Raw genomic sequence first — 26,042 nt, forward strand, 5'->3', positions numbered from 1 at the left:
GAGTGTTATTTCGCGATTGCTTTTATGCGAAAATTCATTCTATTTCAGCCGGAGTAATTTTAGCCCAAGAGGCGTCAGAACCTTTGGAAAATCTGGAACAAACGAAATCCCGGCAATTCGGCGACGTGCGAACAGCGGGAAGCCAAGAGTACGTGAAGAACCCACCGCCGAGTCCTCCACCCGCCACTTCGAGCTTCCCACCCTGGCAAACGACCGACGAGAATAGGTACCTATTCGTCGCGAACGCCTTGGATGGAGTATTGACATTGGACCAATTCACCTGGGACCAAGAATTAAGGAACCACACGTCGGAAATGTACAAAGCGTTCAGCTCGCAGATAGAAAATCACCTGAGGAACGCGATGCAACCCACCATGGACGAGACGACGGTTAAAGTGTATCGTATAATGAAGGACGGAGAAGTGGGATTTAGGATAAATTATCCCCCAAATTCTTCCCCGGAGGAAACGCAACAGAGGATGGAGGATGCGTTACTAAAGGATGCCAACATGATTGGACAGCATCATGTAAGCAGATTAGAACTCAGCAAGCTTTTGGACGAATGTCAGACCAGTTGGTTAGGCTGTTCCGAAAGTTGTAAATACAATTACACGAAGGGTACGTTCGCGTGCTATTGTTCGGATGGGAAAATGTTGGACGCTGATGGAAAGACGTGCGTCGATGAGAATGATCTGAGTAACGTGGAGATGGACGATGCACCGGAAGTTCGTACGGAGGTGGTGCACGACTATGCTCAGCCTAGAAGCAGAGGACCCGGTACTGTGTACGAACCTAGACGCCCGGATAACTGGGACCACATGGACCATGATTTACCCGGAGGGGGACACTACCATACCGAAGAAGACTCTCATTCGCCTTCGTATTCGGATGATGGTTCCTCGGAACCAGAGTCTACTCATGTGCATAGCGAAGATGGAAATCATGAGGTTAAAGATGAAGAGGATACAGTACATTGGATGCACGATCATTCGAATCATTATACTGTTGAACCGAAGGCAGAGCCTGAACCTTCTGATGGAGGAGAGCCTTCTAGTGAACCAGAGCCTTCTGATGTACCAGAGCGTTCTGGTGTAGCAGAGCCTTCTAGTGAACCAGAGCCTTCTAGTGAACCAGAGCCTTCTAGTGAACCAGAGCCTGCTGCGGTAGAACCTTCTGCTGAACCAGAGCCTGCTGCAGTAGAACCCTCTAGCGAACCAAAATTTGCTGAACCAGAGCCCTCTGGTGAACCAAGACATGCTGAACCCGAACCCTCTGCAGAACCAGAACCCTCTGCAGAACCAAAACCTTCTGCTGAACCCGAACCCTCTGCAGAACCAGAACCTTCTTCTGTACCAGAACCCTCTGCAGAACCAAAACCTTCTGCTGAACCCGAACCCTCTGCAGAGCCAGAACCCTCTGCAGAACCAGAACCTTCTTCTGTACCAGAACCCTTTACAGAACCAAAACCTTCTGCTGAACCAGAACCAGAACATTCTACTGAACCTTCAGCTCAGCCAGAACCTGCTACAGAACCTTCAGCTCAACCTGAGCCTTCTGCAGAACCAGAACCCTCAGCTGAACCAAAGCCTTCCTCTGAGGCAGAGCCCCCCATTGAACCAAAGCATACTACTGAAATAGAGCCTTCAGCAGAGCCAGAACCAGCTGGTCCTGTCGAACCTGAGCCTACAAGTGAACCACAGGCACCTTCTGATGAACCCAAGTCCACTGCAGGGCTGTGGCCTGCAGAGGAACCTTCGTCTGAACCGAAACCATCAGAAGAAAAAGGATCTTCAACTGAACCATCCACACAACCCATACCTTCTGAAATGGAACCAGTCGCTGAACCGAAACCTTCAAATGAGTTGGAGTCTTCAACGAAATCAACAGTGACAGAGCATCCTGAACTAGAACAACCTGAGTTGTCTCAATTTCCTCACACTACCATCAAATCTGAGGAGGAGGAATCTCCTGTTGAACAAGAATCAACAATGCCTTCTACAGAAATGATCCATAATGTTGAACATTCCACTGAAATGCAGGATGCTATGCAGCCACAAACAACTGAGATGCCCTCCAGTAAAACAGACTCTTCCATTGAATCTATGACCACGAATAAAATGATCGTTGAATCGGCTACAGAATTACCTGCTACTGAATCACCTGATTTGTCGAAGACACCTGAATCTTCAACGACCAGCTCTGAAGCTGACAACACTGGTATGCCTATAACCATGGAAGCAGAGTCTACAACACCAATGGTGTCTGCAGAAACAACACTGCCAAATATTGATAAATCCATGGATGAAATGGAAAATAATAATGCACCTATGCCAGTGATACCTCTGTCTGATGAACAAGAAGACAGTAAAACCACTGTTGTACCTCCAACAGATACAACAATGAGGGAGATGAACAATGAAGAGCAAATGGTGACAACCATTGAACCCAGCAAAGAAGAAATATCAAAAGTTGATCAAGTCACTGAAACTAATACACCTAGTGACGAAACAACCGAGTATACAACGATCAGTACAAACAGCGAAGAAAATACAGCTTCAGTGACTTCGTCCAGTAGCAAATCTATTCCTGAAACAACTATGAGCTCTGAGACAGCGTCTGTCTCAATGGACGCAATGTCAGAAAACACAACCGAGGTTAATTCTGTCTCAGACAGTGGTACAGAAATGTACAACGAAACTGTCGAGCCTAAAGAAGAGCCTAAGTCGCTCGATTTAGGTTCAACATCGCAGGAAGCGAATGAAACCAACGTCATCGATCACATACCGACAACGATCTTCCCTAATTTGCCAAAGAACTTCAGCCACAACATCGAGCCACTCATAGAACCGCTTAAAAACAACACAGACAACGAACACATTATGATCATCCCAGTGGTACATGGAACCCAGGAGCAAGATCCTCATTCCATCATTCCTGAGTTGATTCCAGAGAGCATTCAGTCTAGCAACTCATCATCCACGCGGATATCTGAGGTTACCACGGTTGAAAACACAGTTCAATCCTCAACAGAGAAGACCGACGTTGTTTTCAATCGTTCTACGATCCACCCCGAAGAGAATATCGTGTCCAGCGATCCAGGCGACTCTGTTCGCTACGGGGACAATTTGGATCACTCTACCAGTCATCCTCTGCACCCAGCTGTCTTCCCTGAGAACACGGTGGAGCATGTGACCGAGAAATCCGATGATAAACACGCTGATGACATGTCTCCCTTCTTGCCGGATGTCCAGAAGGAGAAGGAAGTGAAGAAGGCGCCTAGGTTGGACAAGGACGAGCAGGATGTACCTAATCCTTTCGAAGGACACGTCGAAGACGTGGTCACTGACAAATCTTTAGTGAAAACTGAGGAGAGGACGAACGAGACCGAAGCAACGGATTCTTTGAACGATGTTCATCCAGAAGTGGATAAAGAACACCCGAACAAGAGTGTGGAAAACGGAGTGGGTCGTGGATTCAAACAGGATGCCTTGGACGTTCTTGAGATCAACGACACTGAGTCAGGAATACAGAATGCACTGAACCCGTACGATGTTAACAAACCGGAAGATCAACGAATGATGAAGAGTGACGTGGAAGAGGACGAGGAGGCGTTGAAAGTGGTACCACTCGAAGAGGAGATCAAGGGTACGGAAATGTCTGTGAAATATGACGTGGATAAGGATAATACGGAAGTGACCGAGTCCAGTGCAAGCGTAACTCCAACGGATGATCAAGAAAGGAGGTTAAACGAAGCAGCTGTGAATAATACAACGACTACTTCTGAGAAGCCCGAGGAAAATGTTGTAGAGGATCAGTACAATGACATAAATGATGATACTCTGTCCAAAGGATACCAATCTGACGATTCGAAGCTTCACAAGAAGCTGGCTGATAATGAAGAGAAACTGTTGAAATCATCAAACGTGCTCTTCATTGATGATAAAACAAAGTCTACAATGAATAATACAGAAGTTACAACAACAGCTGGCAGTGTTCTAGATAAACTAACCACAGAAATACCAGTGCTGCCCATAGAGATACAACAGGACATGTCTACAACTGAGAAAATTGAAAGTACCACCGTTGCTGAAGAGAATAACAAAAAGGAGAATGATTCAAATCATCAGGTGAGCGCAGAAGCGACAACGCTTCAGGTACCAACCACTCAGATGCTTCCAATGGAAACTAAGACCACTGCTCAGGTACCAATACTCCCTGAAGAGCTTCAAACTACTGAAAGTGATTCACCGTTGACCACTTCATCTATTAGACCTGATATGAACACGACAAGCCCCCATATGGAGAGTACAGAGTCCCCAATTCACAATAAAACAGAAGAATTGATAAGCAGTGAAGTGGATGTTCAAAATAATCAAACAAACGACATGATAGCAAGTTCTATGCACCACTTTGGTGATAACAGAAGCATCAATGCCACCTGGTTGCAGATAGATGTCCCAATTTTGAATAACACGAACGAAAGTGAAGAAAATGTAACCACACCATCGACGACACACCTTGAAGAGAACACGAAGAATGAAAGTGTTGCAGCAACCTCGATATCTCTGGCTACCACCACTGTCGAGTCATATAAACAGAGCTCTGACAGTTCTTCTAGTACTACCGAGGATGTTAGGCCAGTCACTGAGATACTCGAAGACGATACACTGCCTGTGAGTTTTGATTACAGAACCCTGTTAATCACCACGACACCCAAGACAGCGCTGCCTGATCTGGATGTTGGAGAATTGTCTGAAGAGGATCTAAGGGTGATCCCATTGGAGAAAACATTAGATCTGAAGAAGAAATCAACGGATAAGAAGGTGGTTGATAAATACAAATACAAAAAAGAGAAGGAGCTGAATTTGGAAGAGCACCAAAGTGAAAATGTGCTGACCGAAGTCCCAGACCCAGCCACTGTCTTCTCCACAGAGGTACCTCGACCCATCAATGATATTCAGGATCACGATACAAGTGAAGTCTCTAAATCAGTGGAAGAGGATTCTTCGTCAATACCAAAGCTGAAGATCATTGAAACAACGTTTAATAGAACAGGAACAGATACTGAACAGAATAGAACTGTACCAGCTAGTACCAAGAAGTACCCCAGCTTCATCCCCGTCTCTGAGGAGATAATAGAACCAGAACCTGTCACAGAACCCTTCGTGGTCATCCGAAATTTCTATCTGAATCGACAAAATGCAGATTTCACCACAGAGAGCCCAGCAATGGTCAGTGAAGCCAGTATCGAAGGACACACAATGATGGAAGCAAGGAACATCAGTGAACTGGATAGCGTAACATCTTCTACGACTGAATCAGTCTCTTCGTCTACTCAAGATTTAAATGAAATGATGAAGGACCAGCCTGTAGACGCGACTGTCCCATCACTGATCCAAACCAAGTCCCCTGATACAATGGTGGAAAGCACCAGTCATATCGACGTATCTTTCTTGAATATACCTGAGAACGTTGTCTTTTCCAAGTGCACAACTGGTCAATTCCAGTGTGTCAATGGAACATCGAGGGATGGTGCTTATTGCGTTCCTCTCTCAGCAAAATGTGACTCTGAGAATGATTGTTCCGACGGTTCGGATGAATTGAATTGCAAGGAACAAGGTTGCCCGGAGAATTTCCAGTGTGCGAGTGGTCAGTGCTTGAAAAGAGACCTGGTGTGCAACAGGATCGTCGACTGCGACGACGGAAGCGATGAAATTAATTGCGAGGAATGGAAATGCCAGTTCGACGAGTTCAAGTGTCCCAGTGGTAAGTTTTCAGACTTTGTGTTCGAAGTAAATTCTTCACAATTGTTACATAAACAATATTTAAATGCAAAAATCGAAACGATAATCACGGAACGAAAGAAGTGAAAGGAAAAACTGGCACGCATTAGCATGATCAATAGGTGCATGTTTAATATTAATAGGTTTTGCAATCAGTCAAGCGATAAATGATCTAATACTCGCGTAGATGATTCTTAGAAACACGTATGTTATTAATATCGGTAGCTACCATCAGAGGAAATTGCTCGTAATGATTACGCGATATCGAGGTATCTCTGAAGCTGAATAAAAAATTTTCTTGCAATTTTAGGAAGGTGCATCCCAGGTATCTGGCAATGCAACGGGCGACCCGATTGCGAGGATCACCGCGACGAGTACAACTGTGCCGAAAGTTGCGGCAACGAGGAGTATCTGTGCCCGACAGAGAAATGGTGCATTCCGTTGACGTGGCACTGCAACGGAATCAACGAATGCGCCAACGGGGAGGACGAAAAACTCTGCGACTGTGGCATTGATCAATTCAAGTGCCAAACAGGAGGATGCATTCCAGAGAATCTGGTCTGCGACGGTATCGAACACTGTCCTGATCATTCGGACGAATGGAACTGTTTAACCATGAATACTGGCCCCGAAAGGAATTTAACAGACGTGCAGAAAGAAACCGAAGAGAGTAATGGAGCCCAAGAATTAACGGAGAGCACCTCTTTGTTAAAAATAAGGTAGCTATTTCACTAATTGGGCCTCCTTTTATCTCAGCACTTAGGCTCTCAATTAGAAATTATACATTTATCTGTTCTTATGCTGCAGACAATTTAACGGCGAATCTCGTCTGGTTTGTTCCGACGGATGGAGCGAGGAGTTCAGCGACTCGTACTGCCAGTCTCTAGGATTCTCCGGGTCCGAGGCGACCGACTTACAAACATGGGACAAGAATCAGAAGATCCTGAGACTGAAGGCAAATCCGAATCACCGTATGCCTTTGGTCGCGAATCTAGAGCAAGTGGAGTTCTGCGTGTCTGACAAAGTCGTCCAAGTATCTTGCCAAGAGTTTTCTTGCGGCTCCCACTACGGAGAAGGACCTACTGCGAGATTAGTTGGCGGAACTCCAGCCAGCGAAGGACAGTGGTCCAGTGTAGCCTTGTTGAAGGAACCGAAACAAGGTGCTGCTTGTACTGCCAGCATCTTAGGACCAATGCACGTGATCGCGAGTTACTCTTGTACTCACAGGTGAGTTGAAGAATCAAACTGGCCTATCCTCAGAATTACAAATGCAATATGGAAGAATCTTTCTTCTTATGATTTCAGGTTGAAACAGACCAACGGATGGCAATTATTCACCGATAAGAACCTACTGAAACCACTTCCAGTGAAAAGCATCATTCCCTATCCTCAAGTGAAGTACAATCAATTCTTGTACAACAATGATATGGTGTTGGTGGAACTGGAGAAACCTCTGACCTTCTCCAGAAACGTTAGCGCTGTTTGCCTTCCAAAGGATCCAATTCAGGTAGGTATTCAACACCGTAGATGGTAAAGGGTAAGTTGCGAGGATGAAACGAACGTCGCCTTTTAATGTTACAGCCCAGACAGATATGTGTCACGGTGGGATGGGGATTCCCTGTGAACGGCGAGGTGGATTTGCAGAAGTATCTGACGTTCCTACCAGTGCCAACCTATGATTCCGAGAAGTGCAACGCGACGAGTCATTACGCAGGATTTATCACTAAGGACAACATCTGTGCTGGATTCACTGACACGGACAAAGGACCCTGCTATGTAAGATTTACTTTCAACCGAAACTGTTTAAATTCTAGAAGAACATTGGTAGCACCTTTGCACTTTTGCCTGACTCTCGACAGAAATAAAAATATTCTACGTTTTTCTGTTCCAGAACGACGAGGGTGCACCTCTGATGTGCGTCAGTGAATCTGGTGGATCAGCCAGATGGGAGATCCAGGGTCTACTGAGCCACCATAGCAGATGCTCAAGGGGTCATCCAGCTATTTATTCTAGCGTCGGACCTGCTCTATCCTGGCTACGCAATTCTGTGCCCGCTTTGCAAACGCAAAGCTAAAGGCAATCTTTTAATTACAAAAGTTATTCGACGAATTCGAGAGGACAGACACACTTATAAATGCGGAAAGTTCATGGGAGGGAACCGACAGACTGAATGTTCCTGTTGAAATTAACGAAACGCAACGAACAGAGGATAATCGTGTACTTAATTCGTGTCTGTTTTTTATTTCAAACAGTATGTTCCTACATAAATGCGAAGAACACTGAACGGCCATAATTTGTTCCGCATTAGAAAAAGAGGTTCTGTATGTAAATGATATCTTTTTTTTTATGATAACTACTGATTAATGGGCTGATACTGCAATATTCCGTAGTTTTTACACTTACGACATCCGTGCAGGAAAATAAAAATGAATGACAGAGAGATATATATCGTATATAATTGGCAACACGATACTTATTTACAATTAAGAAATTTGTAAATACTGTATAAAGCGACTGTTTAATATGCTTAATGTTGTAAGAGATTTTTGTACGAAATAGGTCTCTTTAATGATATTATATAAGTATGACCACGAAAGAAATTCGGTACGTTTCAGACTCCTGTTTTTGTTCTACTTATTATCTGATGGTTTGTTCATTTTATATAATAACTGTATCTAGTAAAAATACTTGTGTAACATGTTCGCAAGTATCATTTAAATCTGGTTATTGTATAGAGATCAACAAAAAAATGAAAGTATTTATTTGAAACAAGAGACCAATATATAAATGCACCAGATTATTCATGCAACTGTTTATTTCAGTGATCCTAAGGGATTTCTGAAATGAATACTGGACTAGGCTAAGAGATAGATAGGATAAATGTATATAATATATAAGTATTTTAATTAATAAAATACATTGTTATAAAAAGATACAATAATAAAATATGTTAATGTATGCATAGTCACTGATAAATAAGTAAGTATTTTTATATACTAAGATAGAAAATAAATGTATTTTAAATGAATTCAATGCCTTCTTTTTTCAAATCCACAGAATTTTATTCTTAAAACCATCAGTTAACTATTATTGTGTATATACAATACATTCTTAATCTAATTGTTTCTTAGGCATAGCTGCAATTTCAGCTGCTGTTACTGTAGCATCTATAGCAATTAATGATTCAGAAATGCTAGTTATCACTTCATTGTACTTAGAAAAGATTTCATTTATATGATTATTTAACCCTTGACTTTCTTCGTACAATTTAAGGTATGATAAATTTAAATTACTAAGTTTGTTCGATAACTCTGGCACATCCCTTAAACAGTTAGTTTCTAATACAGGCATTAACTCCTGCATCTGTTGTAATAATTCATAATTTCTTTGAATCTCTGGTGCCATTGCTAGTAACAATTGGAGTTTAGCTTCAATAGGTATCTCTACACTTTCAAACTCTGGATCTAAATAACTATTTAGCTCTGGTAACCGTTTCATCATAGCATTTGCTTTCTCTCGTCCTGACAGTGCAGATGAGATTAATGTGTTTACATTCGAAAGCTGGTCAGTCATAGGATTTTCTGGTGGCATATCATTGCCTTGATTTGCCTTCATAAGACCATATATTTGTTTTTCCAAGTGAGCAATTCTATCCTCTAACAACTCAATAGTTCCCATTCTAGACACCAAAACAAAAAATATGTTTCCATACATGAGGTACAAGTTAATTGGAAAAAGAGATACACTGGACTTTGCACAACTTAATGAACTATCTTCCAAGGAGACATGTTAATAGCTCCTTTTTTATAGAATTCATAAGACAAAGTGATTATTAATGGATCAAGAAGAAAATATTCAACTCTACACTCCTAGTTATCTTTCCTACCTATTTATACTACTTACTTGAATACTCACTTGAAAACTCAACAACTGTATTTCAGTCTATACAACAAATAATTATAAATACCGATATTTATATGCCTAAAATTACAAGGCAAAACGTCAATTTTGACAACTGGAATTAGGTTATGTGTACACTCTGAAGTAGTGCAATAATCAATGGAATGCGCTCGGAGACAAGTGACTAAATTCAGAAAATGGCGCTAAATCGAATATGTTCCCACCCTTCAATTTCAATATATTTGACATTTATTACATTAAAACATTGATAATTTCAATAACCAGCAATCATAAATACCTAAATACATGATATAACGCTTATAAATAAATCATAAGACGTTCAAATTTGCTTGAAGCATAGCAATTAACCACACTCAATTTTTGCATGGTTTCTTGTTACATTCTTAAACAATATCAAGTATCATTATATTATATTTGCGTATTTAAATGAGACAAATGTTGAAGAATACGTATTCAAATACAATCGTTCTTTATGGTGAGAGGGACTTACCCCAAATCTTCAGCGCAAAAATAGGCAACGGTACCGCTTTAAATAGATTCGTCGTGGTGGTGCATAAGCATGTATATGCATATAAACACATCGTACACACTCCGTAAGTCTGCACTTTTAAATAAATTCTCCCCACTTCACTTTAGGAAACTGTTACAGACGAGTACCAGATAATGTTCGTAAGAGAACCGCGACCGACAAGTATCGCGAGAAGTAGCGGAACCGCGGTAACCGTGGTAGGGATACAGTATCTGACATGGCCGACGTCCGCTGGGAGCGTAGTTTTGGTCGGGCCGTAACGGCGAGTAGTACGCGGTGTATGCAGCAGTGAAAAAAAACATGGGGTACGATAATGGGCAGACGGTCAAACGAAGAAGGCGTTAGCGAACTCTCGGTCCTTGTACAGGACGATTTATGCGAGAGGACCGCGACGATGGAGTCACGAGCACGGAGGACTCGGTTACGTAGCGTTGTAGGGATATGTTTGTTTCTCGCGCTCACGAGTATCATCTATCTCGGCTACTTTTGTCCGGATCATGTATGCGCTCTAACGAGCCGCGAGATCAAGGAATCCGTAAGATTATCCGAGGGTCTGTCCGCGGGTCCCGGCTCTGGTTTGTCTTCCGTCTCCGTTGAATTCGACAAAAATGGCCTGCTCTCCGTACATCCTGCTTTTAGATTGCAGAGTATTCAAGGGAGCCTCGGTTACGACGATGTCTTTACCAATGATACCTTCCAGTTTGACATTAATGGTCATGATGTAATTGTTTTCTTACATATCCAGAAAACTGGTAAATATCACATACAAATATGTATAAATTGTTTATGTAACTTGTTTTTTCTTTTTAATGAATCTTATAATCCATGACAGCTTTTGTATTTATTTCAGTGTTATTTGAAATTAAATAAATTATTTTAATTTTAAGTTAACTATATGATATCAATATGAGAGAAAGATAATTAATCATGTAAACTGAATGATCCAAATTACTTTAAGATTATGGAATGTCTGCATAAGCACATATTTTTGTTTGACTTTGTACTTAGACTTCTTTGGACTAGTGCCAGCCAATCCTTTATCTCAATAAAAACAATGCAACATCCCTTCTGACCATTGTACAACTGAATCTTTGCATTATTCATCAGGCAATGTGAAACCTCCAAGCCCTATCTTAGAAAGAGAAAGAACAATTCAGGGATGTTGCACTGTTTAATATGCTATTCATGCATATACCTGTTTCCTTTTGTTTTCTGTGTGCATGTTTCTCAGTCTTTCCTTTATAAAAATATGTTTTGATGAAATATGTATTTATATTCCTTTTTGTTACAGGAGGAACATTATTTGGAAAACACTTAGTTAGAGATCTGGATTTGCAAAGACCTTGTTCTTGTCAGAGAAGGCGTAAGCGTTGTTTTTGTTTCCGTCCAAATCGCAATGAAAATTGGCTTTTCTCAAGATATTCTACTGGTTGGAAATGTGGTTTACATGCTGACTGGACAGAATTGACCGGTTGTGTTGATACAGAGTTAAATAAGATCGAAGGGGATGGGATAAAACGTAGATACTTTTATATAACTATCATAAGGGATCCTGTTGCACGATACTTGTCTGAATTTAGGCATGTACAAAGAGGTGCAACTTGGAGAGGTGCTAGACATTGGTGCGGAGGAACACAAGCCAATATACCACAATGTTATCCTGGATCTAGTTGGCAAGGTGTTTCTTTAGAACAAGTAAGTTATATAATGAATTTAATTAACTTCCCTAATTTAGAAATATTTCATTATTCTAGTATTCTCATCCTACATTCATAATAGTATAACTTCTTTCATAAGCAAAACATTCAGTACGTTATCTGAAGGCTTTCATATTTAGAAACACATTAAGATAAGCAATTGCTCTTATCTAAAGTCTACTTTTTCCTCCTTTATATGTATAGATATAGTTATTATGAAAGCAACAATCATTTGATACTGAAATTTTACAATTTACAAAAATCTTTGTTTATGTTGCATAATAAATATAAATAGAAAAAAAAACTGTAAGATTGAAATAGAATAAGTTTTAATTATAAGTATCTATTCCAATGTTTTGATAAGAAAACATTGTGGTTTATGTAGTTTATGGCATGTCCATATAATTTGGCAAGCAATCGCCAAACCAGAATGTTGGCTGACTTATCAATTGTTGGTTGTTACAACTCTACACTCAGCAGCTTGGAGAGAGATCGTCTCATGTTGGCTAGTGCTAAACACAATTTACAATTCATGCCTTTCTTCATGTTGACTGAGTACCAGAAAGTAAGAACTATTTTTTTTTTTTTTTATTGATACACTAACAGTGCATGTTGCATGTTCTAATATCATCACATCTCATTGAAATAATTTCTAATCGTTTTTCCAGTATTTCTAATGTAATGTATTCAAGAAAAAGAGATATCTTCGTATGTTAATTTAAGTTTTATGTTGCATATAAAAAGTTATTTTTAAATTCTTCCTTATAATTTGTTTGAATTTCGAAAGAAATCATTTTAGCTCTGACTTGCTTCAACTATTTATGTTAACAACGTATCTTGTGTTGTACTCGAGAATCATCTGTTGAAAGGTAGCTCTTAATGTAAATATTTGTCTTACCCACCGTACAGGGAACATAAAACAGTTTCCGCTTTTAATCATTTTGTTTTTCATTTAATCAAATAAAATGTTTTCTGATTTACACGCGCGGATTTTAGAATATTTATAAGCCCACAGAATTCATCCGTAACCCGAGTCAATGGGTTTTTTAATCATAGTTATGTGTGATAGAACATCGTTTCATTCCAACTTTGACCTTTTTATTATTCCTTGATTGACATGTTGTTGACCATGATACTGTATGTATATTATTGCATGTATAGAAAACTAATGCACTTATTAATATTCATGATTTAAACAATCATACTTTCCTATCCCATATGTATCTTGTTTAATAGAATGCACATTCCATCTACCATATAAATTGTTACTGTTATATAAATTTTATGACGTTGAATTCTAAATGGTATAGGTGGGACAGTATTCTTTTGAGGAAACATTTGGAATGAGATTTGCTGTTGCATTTGAGCAACATAATGCAACATTGAGTGCCGCTACAATGGCAACTCTTACCGCAGAACAATTAGATGCGGTGCGTAGATTAAATAGATTGGATTTGGAACTTTATGAGTTTGCAAAAAATCTTGCATTTCAAAGATTTAAACGGCTCAGAGATCGTGATCCATATTTCGTACAACGATTTCAACATCTTGGAGAATTACCTTCGAGGCAGAGCGTAACAGAATTCAATTGGGATTCTGTTATTGAAGATACAACGGATGTTGAATGATCTGTAAGTATCTTACTGCTAAATACTACTACCGATGCTTTACATTCACAAGCAAAGAAATTCGCTCTGAATCTGAGCATCTCAGGGATTCATCCTTGAAAGAAAATGTTTTACATAGAATTATTGTGTGCAGTTGTCTGCATGATGTTTACCAAAAGCGTTTATAGGAATTAATTTGGATAAAAACCAAAGAGAGCTCAGAGGATCTTAGTAAAATCCGTGGTATCCTCTTTTAGTAGTTATATGTAAAAGTGTATATTAAATAATGCCACAAATATTTTATGATTTTTACAATGTTCATAAATTCTCTTTAAAAGTTCTTCCATTTCATATAACTTTGCTTATGATACTTGTTTAAAAGTCAGTTCGAAAAGATATTACTATTATAAATTGGATATTTATTTTCTGAATACGTATTTAAATTGGGAAATTTAATACACTCAGAAAGTATTAACATGGATGTGTTCTAAAACATGTGTTTGCCATGTAACATGATACTCATTATTTTAAATATGTTTTCATATTTTTTTAAACGTGGTACAAATTAAGTTTATGATCTTATAATTAAAAATACTAAGTGCATTCAATATTACGAAACATATTCGTATTATTTTCTTTTCGTCTTTCTATGAATATATTTTTCAAAGATAAGATATTTTCTCATATATAAAGAAAAGATATACTTTTGGTATACTACTATACTATAAATTTGTCAATAATACTTTAATCATTTTATTATAAATTAAAGGTAATACTTCGATTTTCAAGTAATTAAGTAAATTTAATATTAGAAAGTTTTCTCCTAAATAAAAATATTTACGTTTGAAAATGATTAATAAAAAAAAATTTCTTGCTTCAAAAATGTATTAAAAATGACAAATTAGGTCATTATGTACATTCCTAACTATACATCAAGGAGATAATAAAAGCGACATTCAGCATATATAAAAATTTCTATTTATAGCAGTTTTCAATGGAAGAATAAATATTAAAAATTAATTTTGTAAATATATCTAAAAGTCTATATTTTTTAACAGAATTATTTGCAATGTTATTTGAATGAAGTGGTATTAGATTTAATAAAAGAGATCAGCATAGTATAGGTGGTAAAATGTTCATGTGAATGTTGGAATGAATGATCATACATTGGATAAACGTGATTAATAATAGGTACTAAATCGTGGGTATCTATTTGATAATATAACAACTCACAACGGTCTTTTTTATTTAGTACCGGTCTATGTTTTTCTAAAATATCCGATTCCCATAGTTTGTCACACTAAATTAGCAAGTCAAAAATTATAAATTTCATTAAGTTAGAAAGAATTATGCAGCTGTATAATCTATTAGAATTGTATGTGCAATACAATGGGTTACCATTATAAATATTTCATATCATTCAGTCATGAAATAAGTGTAATATATCCTATATATACATTAGATATGTTTAGGTAGTTTGCATTAAATCATTATGAAGCAAAATGCAAATGCTCTCTTTAATGTGCTATTCATCTTCTGTATGATTACCGTATTTATATTGTAAGTTAGATTGTAAAATGAGTGCCATGAATTGTATAGGACAAATTAATCTGGTTTTATCCTAACTTTTAAGTTTCGTATTAAACTCAATTATATTGATAATAAAATTGACAAATTTCTTTCTAAAAATTGTTCGTAAATTTAAGGCATTCATTGCCTATGTTAAATATTTTGTTGTTGATTTATAAATGATAATTGCAGTTATTATTTGTCAACTTTTCATGTATTTATAATATTATAATTAGTGCCAATTTAATTTTGATAAAATTAAAATACTTTTTTTTTAATGCAACTTGGTGATTTAGACAGGAAAAAACATGAAACTACTACCTTCTTATAAATCAACAACTTGTATCTATTCATAAACATATATATTAAACTGTAATATGATTAATGACAATGATCATTTAAAAGTAACATTAAGGACCAAAGATTTAATAAGTTTTTACAAAACTGCAGAGAGCTTGTTACAAGCAATTGTAAAAAGTTTTTATATGTTCTTAAAAGAAGCAATTATGATAATTGCTGTATATGAAAAGATATATTGTGCAACATCTTTTCATCTATATATATGTACAATAATTAGAGGTATTAACTTGGATGAAAACACAAATGATCTTTTAAGCAATCAATGCACAGAAACAGGTTTTTAGCAATATACTTCTATTTTTTCATATTTATCTTAACTATGTGTTAGCATGTTCTAAATAAATGAAAGATAATCCAATTTAAATCACACAGGGTAGGTGAGGTATTTTAAAATTGTTAAGTGTAATACTATTGCAAACATTGTCTGCTATTTTAACAACTTCATTTTTTTTGTCAAGTTTCATCACTCATATTATCATACATATAGGAAGTGTTTATCTCATTGTGCGTGCAAAGGAATGTCTGTGGTTATTTGTAGGCAATTATTAGATTAATAGTAATTTGAGTATTTGCATTATCAGCATTGTAAAAATGCGCACTGTCCAATTAACATAAATGAAAAATTAGCTTTAACATGTAATATGAAATTTTTAGCACGAAATTAATTTAATTAATGAAAACAAAAAGCCATGACAGTAGCCTAATAAAGCAAAGTATAGGCCTAAGCCAATGGTACCTTATGTAAGTCAGTGTACATACCACACCATTAACTCATTAAGGAACAATAAATTGTTGTGTACACAATATTATATACAATCTTATACAGACATATAAATACATAAATATATATATATATTATATAAAAATATATGTAAGTTGTACACATATATTTAAAATTATGTTATTTGGTTATTAAACAATTATATAAAAAAAAATGTAGTTATTTTAAGGTATATGCCACGTTCAGAACCAGTTCCGATTAATCCGAAAAATCTGTACATATCCTTTTATTCTAAATATTATCCCAAAGGTATGATTGAGAGTAATGAAGGCAAAATATAAATTAAAATGTTTATTTTGCACTTGCTAATTAAATATATTTGTACATTATTTTTAAGAGAAATATTGTTTATCCATAAAATTACGTTTTAAGATCTTTTTCAAATAAGAATAATTTTTGATTCTGTACTTTAATGTTAGACAAATACAAGATGGATATACATAAAATACTTTGATAATGTCAACTTCCAAAGAGTATGACATTAATGTATTAGTACTTTTTTGCTAAAGCAATGATTGCTCTAGCATTATCTTTTCAAAACCTGTAGGTGGAGGATGAGCAAAATTATCCAAAATTAAGTCTAAAATGGCCCCATCGTCCACTAAAAAGAAAAATTACCCTGTATACTTGTACACGAATACCCTTAATTCTGTAAACTCTTTTGATCTGAAAAAAATTACCATAAAGTACTGGATACACAGTCCCTTTTATGCCCATTATAGGGGCATCCATTGATTTTCCATTTAAATAGAAATTAAGTTCTATGTGGTCATAAGATACACCCTGATAAACAACATATCATTAGTTTATCATTGTACGCATTCTTATATCATTCCTACTTACAATAATGTCTCCTTCTTGAACTTGATTTTGTATTTTATGTATTTCTTGTTGATTATGCCTTATAATACCATCGGAATTAAGTGCCCAACTTTCTGTATCATTTCCCCCAATAGCAACATTGAGATCTGTGGATCTTGTGGCTAATCCAATTGCCCATATACCACCTTGTTGTATTTTAACTTCAAAATAACTTTTACTTTGGGCAAGAGGAGCATTTGTTAAGGCACCACCACGACCACATACTCTTAGACCGTTTTTTACTATCACAACTTCATGTCCTGTACCAATTTGACAATTTCTTTAAATTCTATTACATTAAAATAACTCTGCATTCCTTATCGTTAATTAGAAGTTTCAACGTGACAATAATAGATCATCAATATCCTTAATTTTGGAATGCGGAAAAAATATAAATTCTATGCAAAATTCGATGATACAAATTTAATATTCTTAGACATTATCCTGATCGTTAGAATAAAAATTACCCATGAAAGATGTGTCTAAAGCTATAGGATTTGGTTCTTTCTTCGGCATTTGTGTTGCGGCAAAGCCGAGGCCGTCAAAACAGTTTCTTAAACAGCAAAACATCATTGTCATTTTACGATTCTTTTAAATAGATAATTACGTCATCATGATGCTTCTAGGAGAAAAATTGTTTTTCCTCCTGTAGAATTCGAACACCTTGCAATATTTACTTTTGTTGCACAGAAACTGTTATAATACTTAAATATAAACGAAACGCAGTGATGCGCGCATTTGATGCACAGCATAAAGTATATAGGCTTCCTTAGAGAAAATGGCGTTACAGAGGAAGTAGGAATTCTCAAAATCTTAATTATGATGATATTAATATTATAAATGATTTAGAAACAAAACGTTATAATTTTTAATTGTTAAATTTTATAAAATTTACTGTATACTGTGCTTGATATTGGTCGCGTATCTCGTTGGGTGAGCTTGTGGCGCCTCTTCCCATATGACAAAAAATATTTCAGATGTCGGTGTTTCAGATCATGAAACAAATTCCGATAAAGGGTTACTCTATGTTGTACCTCGTTTATGGTAAATAGGGCACCCTAGTGACATCTTTCAACATTGACCGTATAACCAGTGTTTCTATTTCTTTTTAATTGGCACGTTATATCCGGCATACAGAAATTTTGGCAAACGGACAATTGTTGCAGCAAGCTGACAACCTGTAACGAGTCAAGGTAGATTTAATAATATTTAAGCGGCATACAATTTACACGCACAGTTTATCAGTTTGCAACATCAACGACAGTTGAATTAGTTGTACTTTGCTATATAATCGTCAAATTAATCGATCAATACGGCACATGGCGGATTCGTGTTAATAATATTCCAGTGAAAAATTTACTGTTTGTTCGAACGCGGTTGCATAAACTATTGGCTCATTGGTTCGTAAATGGTCCCTTTTAATTTCGTTCTTTGATTGATGTGATATATATTTAATTTATAGTTATAACCTATCGTACACGATTTTATATATATTACAAACATCTGCTTTCTACTCATGACAATATTTAAAGTTTAAATGATCTAAAAACCTATCAGCTTCTCTTAAGCTATGCTTAAAAATCTTGAACAAATATTGGTGTAGTTGATGGTTAATTTATAAATTCCAGGAACTAAAGCCAGAATGTCAACTTTTCTTGGGCTTATTAAGGAGATACCAGGCATCTCAGTGGATCGTTTTGATGGAGAGAATTTAACATCTTCTGTATTTTTTCTTAGTCATTGTCATTATGATCATATGCATGGTTTAGCTGACCATTTTTTCGAATATTTAGATGAAAATAATAAATATCTATATTGTAGTCATATCACAAAAGCACTGTTAAAAAATAAATTTAAATTTAAAGATAATTGTGTAAAAGAAGTAACTATTGACACATCTATTGTTATAGAATATAAAGTACAGAATGAAGATGAAATCCTTATTTCTGTAACTTCTATATCTGCAGGACATTGTCCTGGATCAGTAATGTTTCTTTTCGAAAGAAATAATGTTTCAGTATTATATACTGGTGATTTTCGTATTAATCCAAAGGATTTCTCAAAGTTGAAAAGTTTACATTATTGTAAAGATTCTAAATTGTTTCCTAGAATATTTACCAAAATCTATTTAGATACAACATTTCTAAGCAATGATTTTGCCTTTTTTCCAACTAGACAAGAGACTGTACTGAAAATATGTACAGTTATTAAAGACTGGTTAAATAAGGACCCAAGAAATGTTGTTATTCTGGAATGTTCAGCCACATACGGTTCTGAATTTCTTTTTATAGAATTATCTAAAGTGTTAAATATGAAAATTCATGTAAAAAATTATGTATATGAAACTTATTGTCGCATTGAACAACTATCATGTTGTGTTACAAATGATCCAAATAGTACACCAATACATGCTTGTAAGCAAAAAATATCTTCATCAGGTTTACATTGTAGAAGCAATGTAAAAAAAGAAAATATTATGATTATTATTCCATCTGTAATGAAATGGAGAAAAAAAGATACAAGTGTAATAGGAGAGTGGGATACAGTGAGAGAAAGAACTTTCAATGTATGTTATGCTACTCACTCTTCTTTCAATGAACTCAAAGCATTTATTCAGTATTTTAAGGCATTAGAGATATATCCTTGTGTTGTTAAAACAGAAGAAGAACAAGAGGTATATCATTTGTTAGATGAAATCGCAAACAAATCAGATAAACAGATAATATTGAAACAGACATATAAATTAAAGCTTCCAAATAAAGAAGTATCAAATAAAGTTCCATTTAAATCTGAATATTTTAGTAGCGACGATGATAGTTTGTGATACTAATTAATATTTGTTTGCTAATGGACACTAGATACTAATTAATATTTGTTTGTTAATGGGCACTAGATACTAATTTTTGCAATATGTTGTTATATGATTTTAAAAATCTGATAGATTTATACAATATTGTATATGTTTTATATGTATTTTATACACAAAGTTGTATTTTCAATAAATACAGTTAACTAAACATTTTTTAATATATTTATTTTTCATATACAAGTACATCTAATTTATACATGTATTTCAATCTTTCATACTTTGATGTAATTAAACTAAAAATTTATAAAGAATTTCAAAAACTTCTGAGATTGGTAAATTTTCATGTTACAGAAATTTACTTGCATCTTTATTATTGAATAAATCATCTAAAACATGGAAAAATCAGCATTAGCCCAAGAAAAGGTATGGTTTGATAAGCCATCCTATGACAAGGCAGAACGGCTATATTTTGAAAGAATGGCTAAGGTAAGTACTTCAGTTGCAGTATTTTATATTAATATTACTGAATAAAGATGATTGCCAACAGGAATAGGGTGAATGTTTTTAAACATACAGTAAAATTAATACGAAAAACATTTGGTTTTTATTCATTTTGATTATGGTAATGTTAAATCAGATTTTTATTGGCAATGTCTGAAAGTATGTTTATAAACAGAAAATTTTAAACCTATTATTGTTAGCCCCAACATCTATAACTAATGTGTGCTCTTTTGTTATGCCTTATGTTCTTTTTGTTGTACTAACTAAAAACTAACATTTCTAACACACACTTCAGGGAATATCTGGTGATAGGGAACATTTCACCTGCTTATAATTTCACAAGGTGTTGGGAATTTTACTTTTCTTCTAAGAACTTAATTCCCATTTATAGTTGCATATTTAAAAACAATTATGTGATGTTTTATTTTTCTTTTCCTAATACAAAGTATTTATAATAAATATAAAACATATAATATCAGAGTTGCAATATAATTTGCTATTAAGTTGCGTATATTGTTTGATTACACACAATGTATTATATTACATGTTTATGTCATTCATAAGTTAAATAATGCATGAAACTTTTACTAAAGATATTTGATTTCTATGCAGTTATATTTGAGTAGTAACAATATAAAATGTATTAAATCTATAACAGAAACAAGCTTTGTTTAGTTTCCATTTTATATGCAATATTTACAAGACATTAGTTCCTACTTGCATAGCTTGACACATGTTTCAAGGTGGTGTCCCATAAAATTATGGAAAGCTGCTCTCTTAAATCTGAGGTTTCTCTAACAAACAATTGTCAAGATATTCTGAATAGTAATTCTTTATCTAAGACAAAATCTAAGAAATCTAAAGATAATCAACTGATAATTTCTGATAACATCTCAAATGACATAACAAATTCCAAGAAAAAGATGTCAAACACGAATAAAGATGAGGATGAATACAATATGCAGAAAAAAGAAAATGTAGAAGAAAAGCAGAAGTCTGTAAAATTTAAGAATGATACAAAGGGGGAAGAAACTAGCCCTACAAATGATGTATCTAAGAAATATAATACAAAAGAAGTAAAAGAAGAAAAGAATAAAGCTGATACAAGACATAGAAATAGGGGAAAGGCAAAGAAAGATGCTAAGGAAAGCAAAGAAAATGTTGCATCATTAACAAGGAATAAGCAGCAGTTACCTACTCAGGTACATACTGTAATGCATACTTAATATTTTGTGTGCATCAATTAAATATTTATAGTATTTTATTTATTTCATTATTATATAAATTTTATTGCATAGATCATTGCAGAAAAATGCTTACATCTAAAATATTTATTAAAAATATTTTGTTCTTATTTATTATCATATTATCACCAATCAATAATCACTTCATAAATATCCAATTAATACTGTTAGCGTACGAACACTAGCGTATGAACTGCTCTGCCTTCTTTTTAACATTTTGCATGCTTTTTGTATTGTCAAAAGGAATTGCAATATTTGTGTGTTTTGTTATAACTCTAAGCTTATTAACCAAACATTTATGTATAACAGTGATGAATATTTTTTTGTTTTAATTTTTTGTCTTGTATTAACAAATTGATATGCTTATTCATTCACATGCAAAATATCTACTTCCACTTGGTTTTCTTTAAATAATCCACCTAAATATTATGAATTGTTTAATGTCTATAATAAACAACTTAAACATATTTCATAAGAATGATCAAAGTATAATATATGTACAGTCCTATTAACATTATTCTTTAAACCCTAGTGGAGGTATGATACTGAATTGATAACAATGAGTTTAGTTTGAGTTGATGTTTAATATTGGTGAATGCAGGGAAATCAGCAAACCACTAGTTCAATGCTATCTGCTGGTGGAAGTTTAGCCAATGAAGTGGCCAAGGCTCGTCAACATATTAAACAATCCTTACAGTGTGTGAGTACTGCACTCTTTGCACACCCTTATAATAACAAATTTACAAACCTGCTTACTAATATGATATCCAAATCGGAATGTAAATTGGTAGATGTAATATTTAATTATTTAATTAACTCTTTGATTGAAATTTCTATGGACCATTGTTTCTACTATATATTATTATGCTTATTTTATAGATGGACGATATTGCAGCTGTGGCTGGTCTAACTGCTCCAAATGATAACAAGAAAGACACAGTTGATGTTAGCCGTGAGTATCATGCTTTTCATGGAAAATCATTAGTTAGTATCGTAAAATTCACCATATTGTACAATTTCATCGATAGTCGTTCAATCATTGAAAAATATTATTGACAAATTGGATGAACGTGTGAAAGCTCTTGAAGACAAGGTTTCACTCCTATATACCGCTCCTCCAACACTAGCTGTTTGCCCTGCTAAACCTGAACCAGCTACAAAGCAAACGCAGGAAAAAGCCGACGATGACGAGGATGTCGATCTCTTTGGTTCAGATTCAGAGGCAAGTGAGCAGTAATAGTGGAAGATATAAAGCGATCAATCCCCCTTCTATTTACATAATATTTAAAATCATTTGTGCACGATACATTTAGTACACTTCACACATTTTTTTCAAGTAGGATAAAAAAGTGATAAAATGATACGACATTTACAAAATAATAGTACACCAGATATTCCCAGAATACTGATACATTTAACCCTGTTTTCTTGTATACCACGTCGGTTCAACACAAAACATTACACAATTATTAAAATTTCTATATTTTTACTTATGGCCTATGCTGTAAACTCTTCAAATACTTGGCTTATTAGGGAGAGGATGCAGAAGCTGCAAAAATTAGGGAAGAAAGATTGGCTGCGTATGCCGCGAAAAAGTCCAAAAGTAAGTTATCTACTGAATTTCTACTTGAAATATAATTTTCTTTATGTTCATATATAATGGTATTTTATAGAACCAGCTTTGATCGCTAAGTCGAACATAATATTAGACGTGAAACCGTGGGACGACGAAACAGATATGAAAGCTATGGAAACTAAAGTGCGAAAAATTGAGTGTGATGGTTTATTATGGGGCGCAGGTAAGTTAAAGGCATAAGTTGCTTTATGATAGCTACGTTTTAAATTCTAAATACGAATATTTCTTTTTGTTCACAGCAAAACTTGTTCCACTAGCTTTTGGAATTCACAAACTTCAAATTTCTTGTGTCGTAGAAGACGACAAAGTTTCTGTAGATTGGCTGACAGAAAAAATTCAGGAAATCGAGGATTTTGTACAAAGCGTAGATATTGCAGCTTTTAATAAAGTATAAAACATTAACGAATTATACTTCATAGAAAATATTTTACCGTTCTAATTGCAATCAGGCATTGATCTGTTGTGCCATCTATTCATTCCACTAGCAATATCTATTTCAGCGAATACATTACATACGTATTATATATTAAATGTGATTGTCCAAGAATCAGAATCTCTAGCTATCGTACTCCAATTTCAATACTCGATGGTGTCAATTTATTAAACCGTTTCTAATACTCAAGTAAATTTTTCAATTATTGTCGAAACATCGATATACTATTTATACAAAGAAAACACTATCGTACTATGAATGTTGTAAATGTAATCAAACGTATGAAATTATAATGTCAATGTAATACCACTTCATTTATTTGAAAAGAAAGTCATGAAATAGATGATATTGCAAGTAAAATAATGCCAATTACTAGTACCATTTTTAAGTGTTTGTTTTGGAACATTGTTATTATGAATAAAAATTATGAACGTATTTCTTGGTTTATTAATTTCCCTTTTTGTGTTTGCTATGTTTTTATTCTGTAATATAAATTATTGGAAGAGTATTTTGTCCCTGTGGTGCCCTCTTGTAGCAAAAGCTAATAGAACTTAATGACCACTTCGAGTTATGTTTTGACGTAAAGAAGACGCGTTGTATTCGAGTAAACAAATTTATTTTGTAGTTTCTTTTCCCGTGTAAAGTGACAAAATACCTATTTTTCCAAAATGACTATGGCAATGCTTCAACGGAGGGCCAATGTAAGCATATAAATTAGCATGTAAAGCACGTATTACTAAGTGTTTGGTAACCTAACCTATAATTATTATTTTCTAAACTATTTTCTTCAGGTAAGATTGCCTCCGGAAGTGAATAGAGTATTATACATAAGGAATTTGCCTTACAAAATCACAGCTGAAGAAATGTATGATATTTTTGGCAAATATGGAGCTATCAGACAAATTCGAGTGTAAGCGATCAATTACAATAATATGTGCAAATATTAACTTTACAATGCTAAGATATATGCTTAAAGCTTTTTATTGTTGTCTAATAACATTTAGTATCTTTCAATCTTTTTCCTTCTAGGGGTAATACAGCTGAGACTAGAGGGACAGCTTTTGTTGTTTACGAAGACATATTCGATGCCAAAAATGCATGCGACCACTTGAGTGGATTCAATGTTTGTAACAGATACCTGGTAGTGTTATATTATCAAAGCAATAAGGCCTTTAAACGGGTTGATGTAGATAAAAAGATGGAAGAGATAGATAAATTAAAGACAAAATATAATCTTAACGAAGAAAAGAAATAATTATGTAACTATTATAACTTAATTAAGATACCAAATATAATCTCCTGTTGTTTATTTATAATAATTACCGTCTGTCTATTTCTTATAGCCCAAGCAATTTACTTGTATACTATACTAATCTCACGTAAAAGAATAACTTACACGTATCGGTCGGATCGAGATGACCGCCGCGCGGTGTGACCTCAAGGTAAATAAAAAAAGATGTACTTACTTGTCGTCGTCGTGAAGTGCAGTACGCGCGTGTCACTTGTAATTTAATCGCTCAACTCATCTTGTCGACACCGGCGTTTTGTAATACGAACTCGACAGGGCTATGTTTACTCGCCGGGATACTCGATATTTAATGCTGGATAGGAACACGAGTAACGACGATACAGACAACACGCACGCGCGCGCTCATGTAAACACACTTACACAAAGGTCGGTAGCAGCGGCTCGCCGGCAGTACATTCGATTTCAGTCGAAAGCGAAAACCCGCTTAGTCCGTTTAGTCGTGTTGTCGCGGCGCGCCGTTTTACAGCGCGACATTTTTATGGGTGCTCCCTATTTATTCGTCGATCTAAACTCGTCATACTTCGTCCGGTCGGAGTATTCGAAGTTACCACGGGTACTGGTCAAATGTCGTTCGATTGTTGTGGTAGCGGCGATGTCGCCGGCGAGACGTTCGCGACCGTCCTTGAGAACGTGTCTGGTATACTACGCGTAGTCTACGACAATTTTCCTCGCGACGTTATTCAATTAATATTTGGGAGCCGTTGGTCGTTCCTCGTCGTTGCTGTTCTCCTATTAACAGCTGTATTTACGCTAGGCCGCGTTCACGTCACGCCGCCTCGAGCGAACAGACTTGAATAGTAGCGCGATCTTTCGGAGCACGGGGGAGACTGATTTTGTTTTGCCGTATAATCGTCGGTGTAAATAAGAGGCGGTGTTTGAACGATCGAATATAATACTTCGTAGTCGGTGTGCGTATGTAGCACGTTTCCGCGACTTATTTTCGTTATACATCCGTGATGTCTAACGCGATGTAAACAGTTTCGGAGTACGAATGGCGTCGGA

At 35.4% G+C, this 26,042-nt stretch overlaps 7 protein-coding genes across 17 annotated transcripts in view; 4 read left to right on the forward strand and 3 right to left on the reverse strand.

Annotated features, from left to right (window-relative positions):
- Window positions 1–8,811, forward strand: part of LOC117606952 (uncharacterized) — a 33,443-nt gene extending 24,632 nt beyond the window's left edge. For all 3 annotated transcript variants that reach the window (XM_034330046.2, XM_034330040.2, XM_034330056.2), the window contains 6 exons: window positions 49–5,766; window positions 6,094–6,502; window positions 6,591–7,010; window positions 7,089–7,290; window positions 7,365–7,559; window positions 7,675–8,811. In XM_034330046.2, the coding sequence (XP_034185937.2) occupies window positions 49–5,766; window positions 6,094–6,502; window positions 6,591–7,010; window positions 7,089–7,290; window positions 7,365–7,559; window positions 7,675–7,857 (7,127 nt within the window). In that variant the 3' untranslated portion in view covers window positions 7,858–8,811. The remainder of the gene's footprint in view (window positions 1–48; window positions 5,767–6,093; window positions 6,503–6,590; window positions 7,011–7,088; window positions 7,291–7,364; window positions 7,560–7,674) is intronic.
- Window positions 1–26,042, reverse strand: part of LOC117606988 (uncharacterized) — a 75,821-nt gene that overhangs the window by 48,675 nt on the left and 1,104 nt on the right. Inside the window, exon 1 of one of the 3 annotated variants that reach the window (XM_034330106.2) lies at window positions 25,198–25,336. The exons of 1 other annotated variant lie outside the window; for it this stretch is intronic. The gene's annotated coding sequence lies outside the window, so the exon portion shown is untranslated. Of the gene's footprint in view, window positions 1–10,194; window positions 10,322–25,197; window positions 25,337–26,042 lie in introns of those variants that run through there. One more of the 3 variants, XM_034330116.2, reaches the window with a different exon arrangement.
- On the reverse strand, window positions 8,449–9,854 carry LOC117607186 (dynactin subunit 3). 2 transcript variants are annotated; one of them, XM_034330556.2, is made up of 2 exons: window positions 9,699–9,854; window positions 8,449–9,462 (listed from the first exon to the last, which is right to left on the reverse strand). In XM_034330556.2, the coding sequence occupies exon 2, from the start codon at window positions 9,459–9,461 to the stop codon at window positions 8,895–8,897; it is 567 nt and encodes a 188-aa protein (XP_034186447.2). In that variant the 5' UTR covers window position 9,462; window positions 9,699–9,854; the 3' UTR covers window positions 8,449–8,894. The 2 variants fall into 2 exon arrangements, with proteins under 2 accessions (XP_034186447.2, XP_034186456.2); XM_034330565.2 differs by having other exon boundaries at window positions 9,687–9,846.
- Window positions 10,547–14,200, forward strand: Hs6st (heparan sulfate 6-O-sulfotransferase). Of its 2 annotated transcripts, XM_034330182.2 has the most exons (4): window positions 10,547–10,985; window positions 11,525–11,928; window positions 12,316–12,495; window positions 13,241–14,183. In XM_034330182.2, the coding sequence occupies exons 1-4, from the start codon at window positions 10,547–10,549 to the stop codon at window positions 13,556–13,558; spliced, it is 1,341 nt and encodes a 446-aa protein (XP_034186073.1). In that variant the 3' UTR covers window positions 13,559–14,183. The 2 variants fall into 2 exon arrangements, with proteins under 2 accessions (XP_034186073.1, XP_034186082.1); XM_034330191.2 differs by lacking the exon at window positions 12,316–12,495 and having other exon boundaries at window positions 13,241–14,200.
- Window positions 16,524–17,717, reverse strand: LOC117607181 (SPRY domain-containing protein 7). The gene is made up of 4 exons (XM_034330542.2): window positions 17,576–17,717; window positions 17,091–17,368; window positions 16,928–17,030; window positions 16,524–16,848 (listed from the first exon to the last, which is right to left on the reverse strand). The coding sequence occupies exons 1-4, from the start codon at window positions 17,685–17,687 to the stop codon at window positions 16,751–16,753; spliced, it is 591 nt and encodes a 196-aa protein (XP_034186433.1). The 5' UTR covers window positions 17,688–17,717; the 3' UTR covers window positions 16,524–16,750.
- LOC117607032 (elongation factor 1-delta) lies at window positions 18,144–24,138 on the forward strand. Of its 5 annotated transcripts, none has more exons than XM_076690144.1 (9): window positions 18,144–18,301; window positions 20,269–20,403; window positions 21,162–21,620; window positions 22,264–22,362; window positions 22,542–22,614; window positions 22,691–22,888; window positions 23,200–23,265; window positions 23,336–23,461; window positions 23,538–24,138. In XM_076690144.1, exons 2-9 carry the CDS (start codon window positions 20,311–20,313, stop codon window positions 23,690–23,692), a joined length of 1,269 nt encoding a protein of 422 aa, XP_076546259.1. In that variant the 5' UTR covers window positions 18,144–18,301; window positions 20,269–20,310; the 3' UTR covers window positions 23,693–24,138. The 5 variants fall into 5 exon arrangements, with proteins under 5 accessions (XP_076546259.1, XP_076546261.1, XP_076546262.1 ...); XM_076690145.1 differs by lacking the exon at window positions 18,144–18,301 and adding an exon at window positions 18,367–18,508; XM_076690146.1 differs by lacking the exon at window positions 22,264–22,362.
- Window positions 24,270–25,051, forward strand: Sf3b6 (splicing factor 3B subunit 6). The gene is made up of 3 exons (XM_034330627.2): window positions 24,270–24,432; window positions 24,523–24,641; window positions 24,761–25,051. The coding sequence occupies exons 1-3, from the start codon at window positions 24,400–24,402 to the stop codon at window positions 24,984–24,986; spliced, it is 378 nt and encodes a 125-aa protein (XP_034186518.1). The 5' UTR covers window positions 24,270–24,399; the 3' UTR covers window positions 24,987–25,051.

The sequence above is a fragment of the Osmia lignaria genome, chromosome 9 (genome assembly GCF_051020975.1).
Source record: "Osmia lignaria lignaria isolate PbOS001 chromosome 9, iyOsmLign1, whole genome shotgun sequence".
Classification (NCBI taxonomy): Eukaryota; Metazoa; Arthropoda; class Insecta; order Hymenoptera; family Megachilidae; genus Osmia; species Osmia lignaria.

What these genes read in the sequence shown, in the direction of transcription:
- LOC117607186 (XM_034330556.2), bottom strand. Translation starts at nt 9,461, where the DNA reads ATGGGAACTATTGAGTTGTTAGAGGATAGAATTGCTCACTTGGAAAAA.
- Hs6st (XM_034330182.2), top strand. Translation starts at nt 10,547, where the DNA reads ATGGGCAGACGGTCAAACGAAGAAGGCGTTAGCGAACTCTCGGTCCTT. An exon ending in CTTACATATCCAGAAAACTG is followed by an intron (nt 10,986 to 11,524) that starts GTAAATATCACA and finishes TTTTTGTTACAG; the next exon opens with GAGGAACATTATTTGGAAAA. An exon ending in AAGGTGTTTCTTTAGAACAA is followed by an intron (nt 11,929 to 12,315) that starts GTAAGTTATATA and finishes TGGTTTATGTAG; the next exon opens with TTTATGGCATGTCCATATAA.
- LOC117607181 (XM_034330542.2), bottom strand. Translation starts at nt 17,687, where the DNA reads ATGACAATGATGTTTTGCTGTTTAAGAAACTGTTTTGACGGCCTCGGC. An exon ending in TTCAAGAAGGAGACATTATT is followed by an intron (nt 17,031 to 17,090) that starts GTAAGTAGGAAT and finishes GTTGTTTATCAG; the next exon opens with GGTGTATCTTATGACCACAT. An exon ending in TGTGTATCCAGTACTTTATG is followed by an intron (nt 16,849 to 16,927) that starts GTAATTTTTTTC and finishes TTTTCTTTTTAG; the next exon opens with TGGACGATGGGGCCATTTTA.
- LOC117607032 (XM_076690144.1), top strand. Translation starts at nt 20,311, where the DNA reads ATGGAAAAATCAGCATTAGCCCAAGAAAAGGTATGGTTTGATAAGCCA. An exon ending in TTAAACAATCCTTACAGTGT is followed by an intron (nt 22,363 to 22,541) that starts GTGAGTACTGCA and finishes CTTATTTTATAG; the next exon opens with ATGGACGATATTGCAGCTGT. An exon ending in TGGTTCAGATTCAGAGGCAA is followed by an intron (nt 22,889 to 23,199) that starts GTGAGCAGTAAT and finishes CTTATTAGGGAG; the next exon opens with AGGATGCAGAAGCTGCAAAA.
- Sf3b6 (XM_034330627.2), top strand. Translation starts at nt 24,400, where the DNA reads ATGACTATGGCAATGCTTCAACGGAGGGCCAAT. An exon ending in TGCTTCAACGGAGGGCCAAT is followed by an intron (nt 24,433 to 24,522) that starts GTAAGCATATAA and finishes TATTTTCTTCAG; the next exon opens with GTAAGATTGCCTCCGGAAGT. An exon ending in GCTATCAGACAAATTCGAGT is followed by an intron (nt 24,642 to 24,760) that starts GTAAGCGATCAA and finishes TTTTCCTTCTAG; the next exon opens with GGGTAATACAGCTGAGACTA.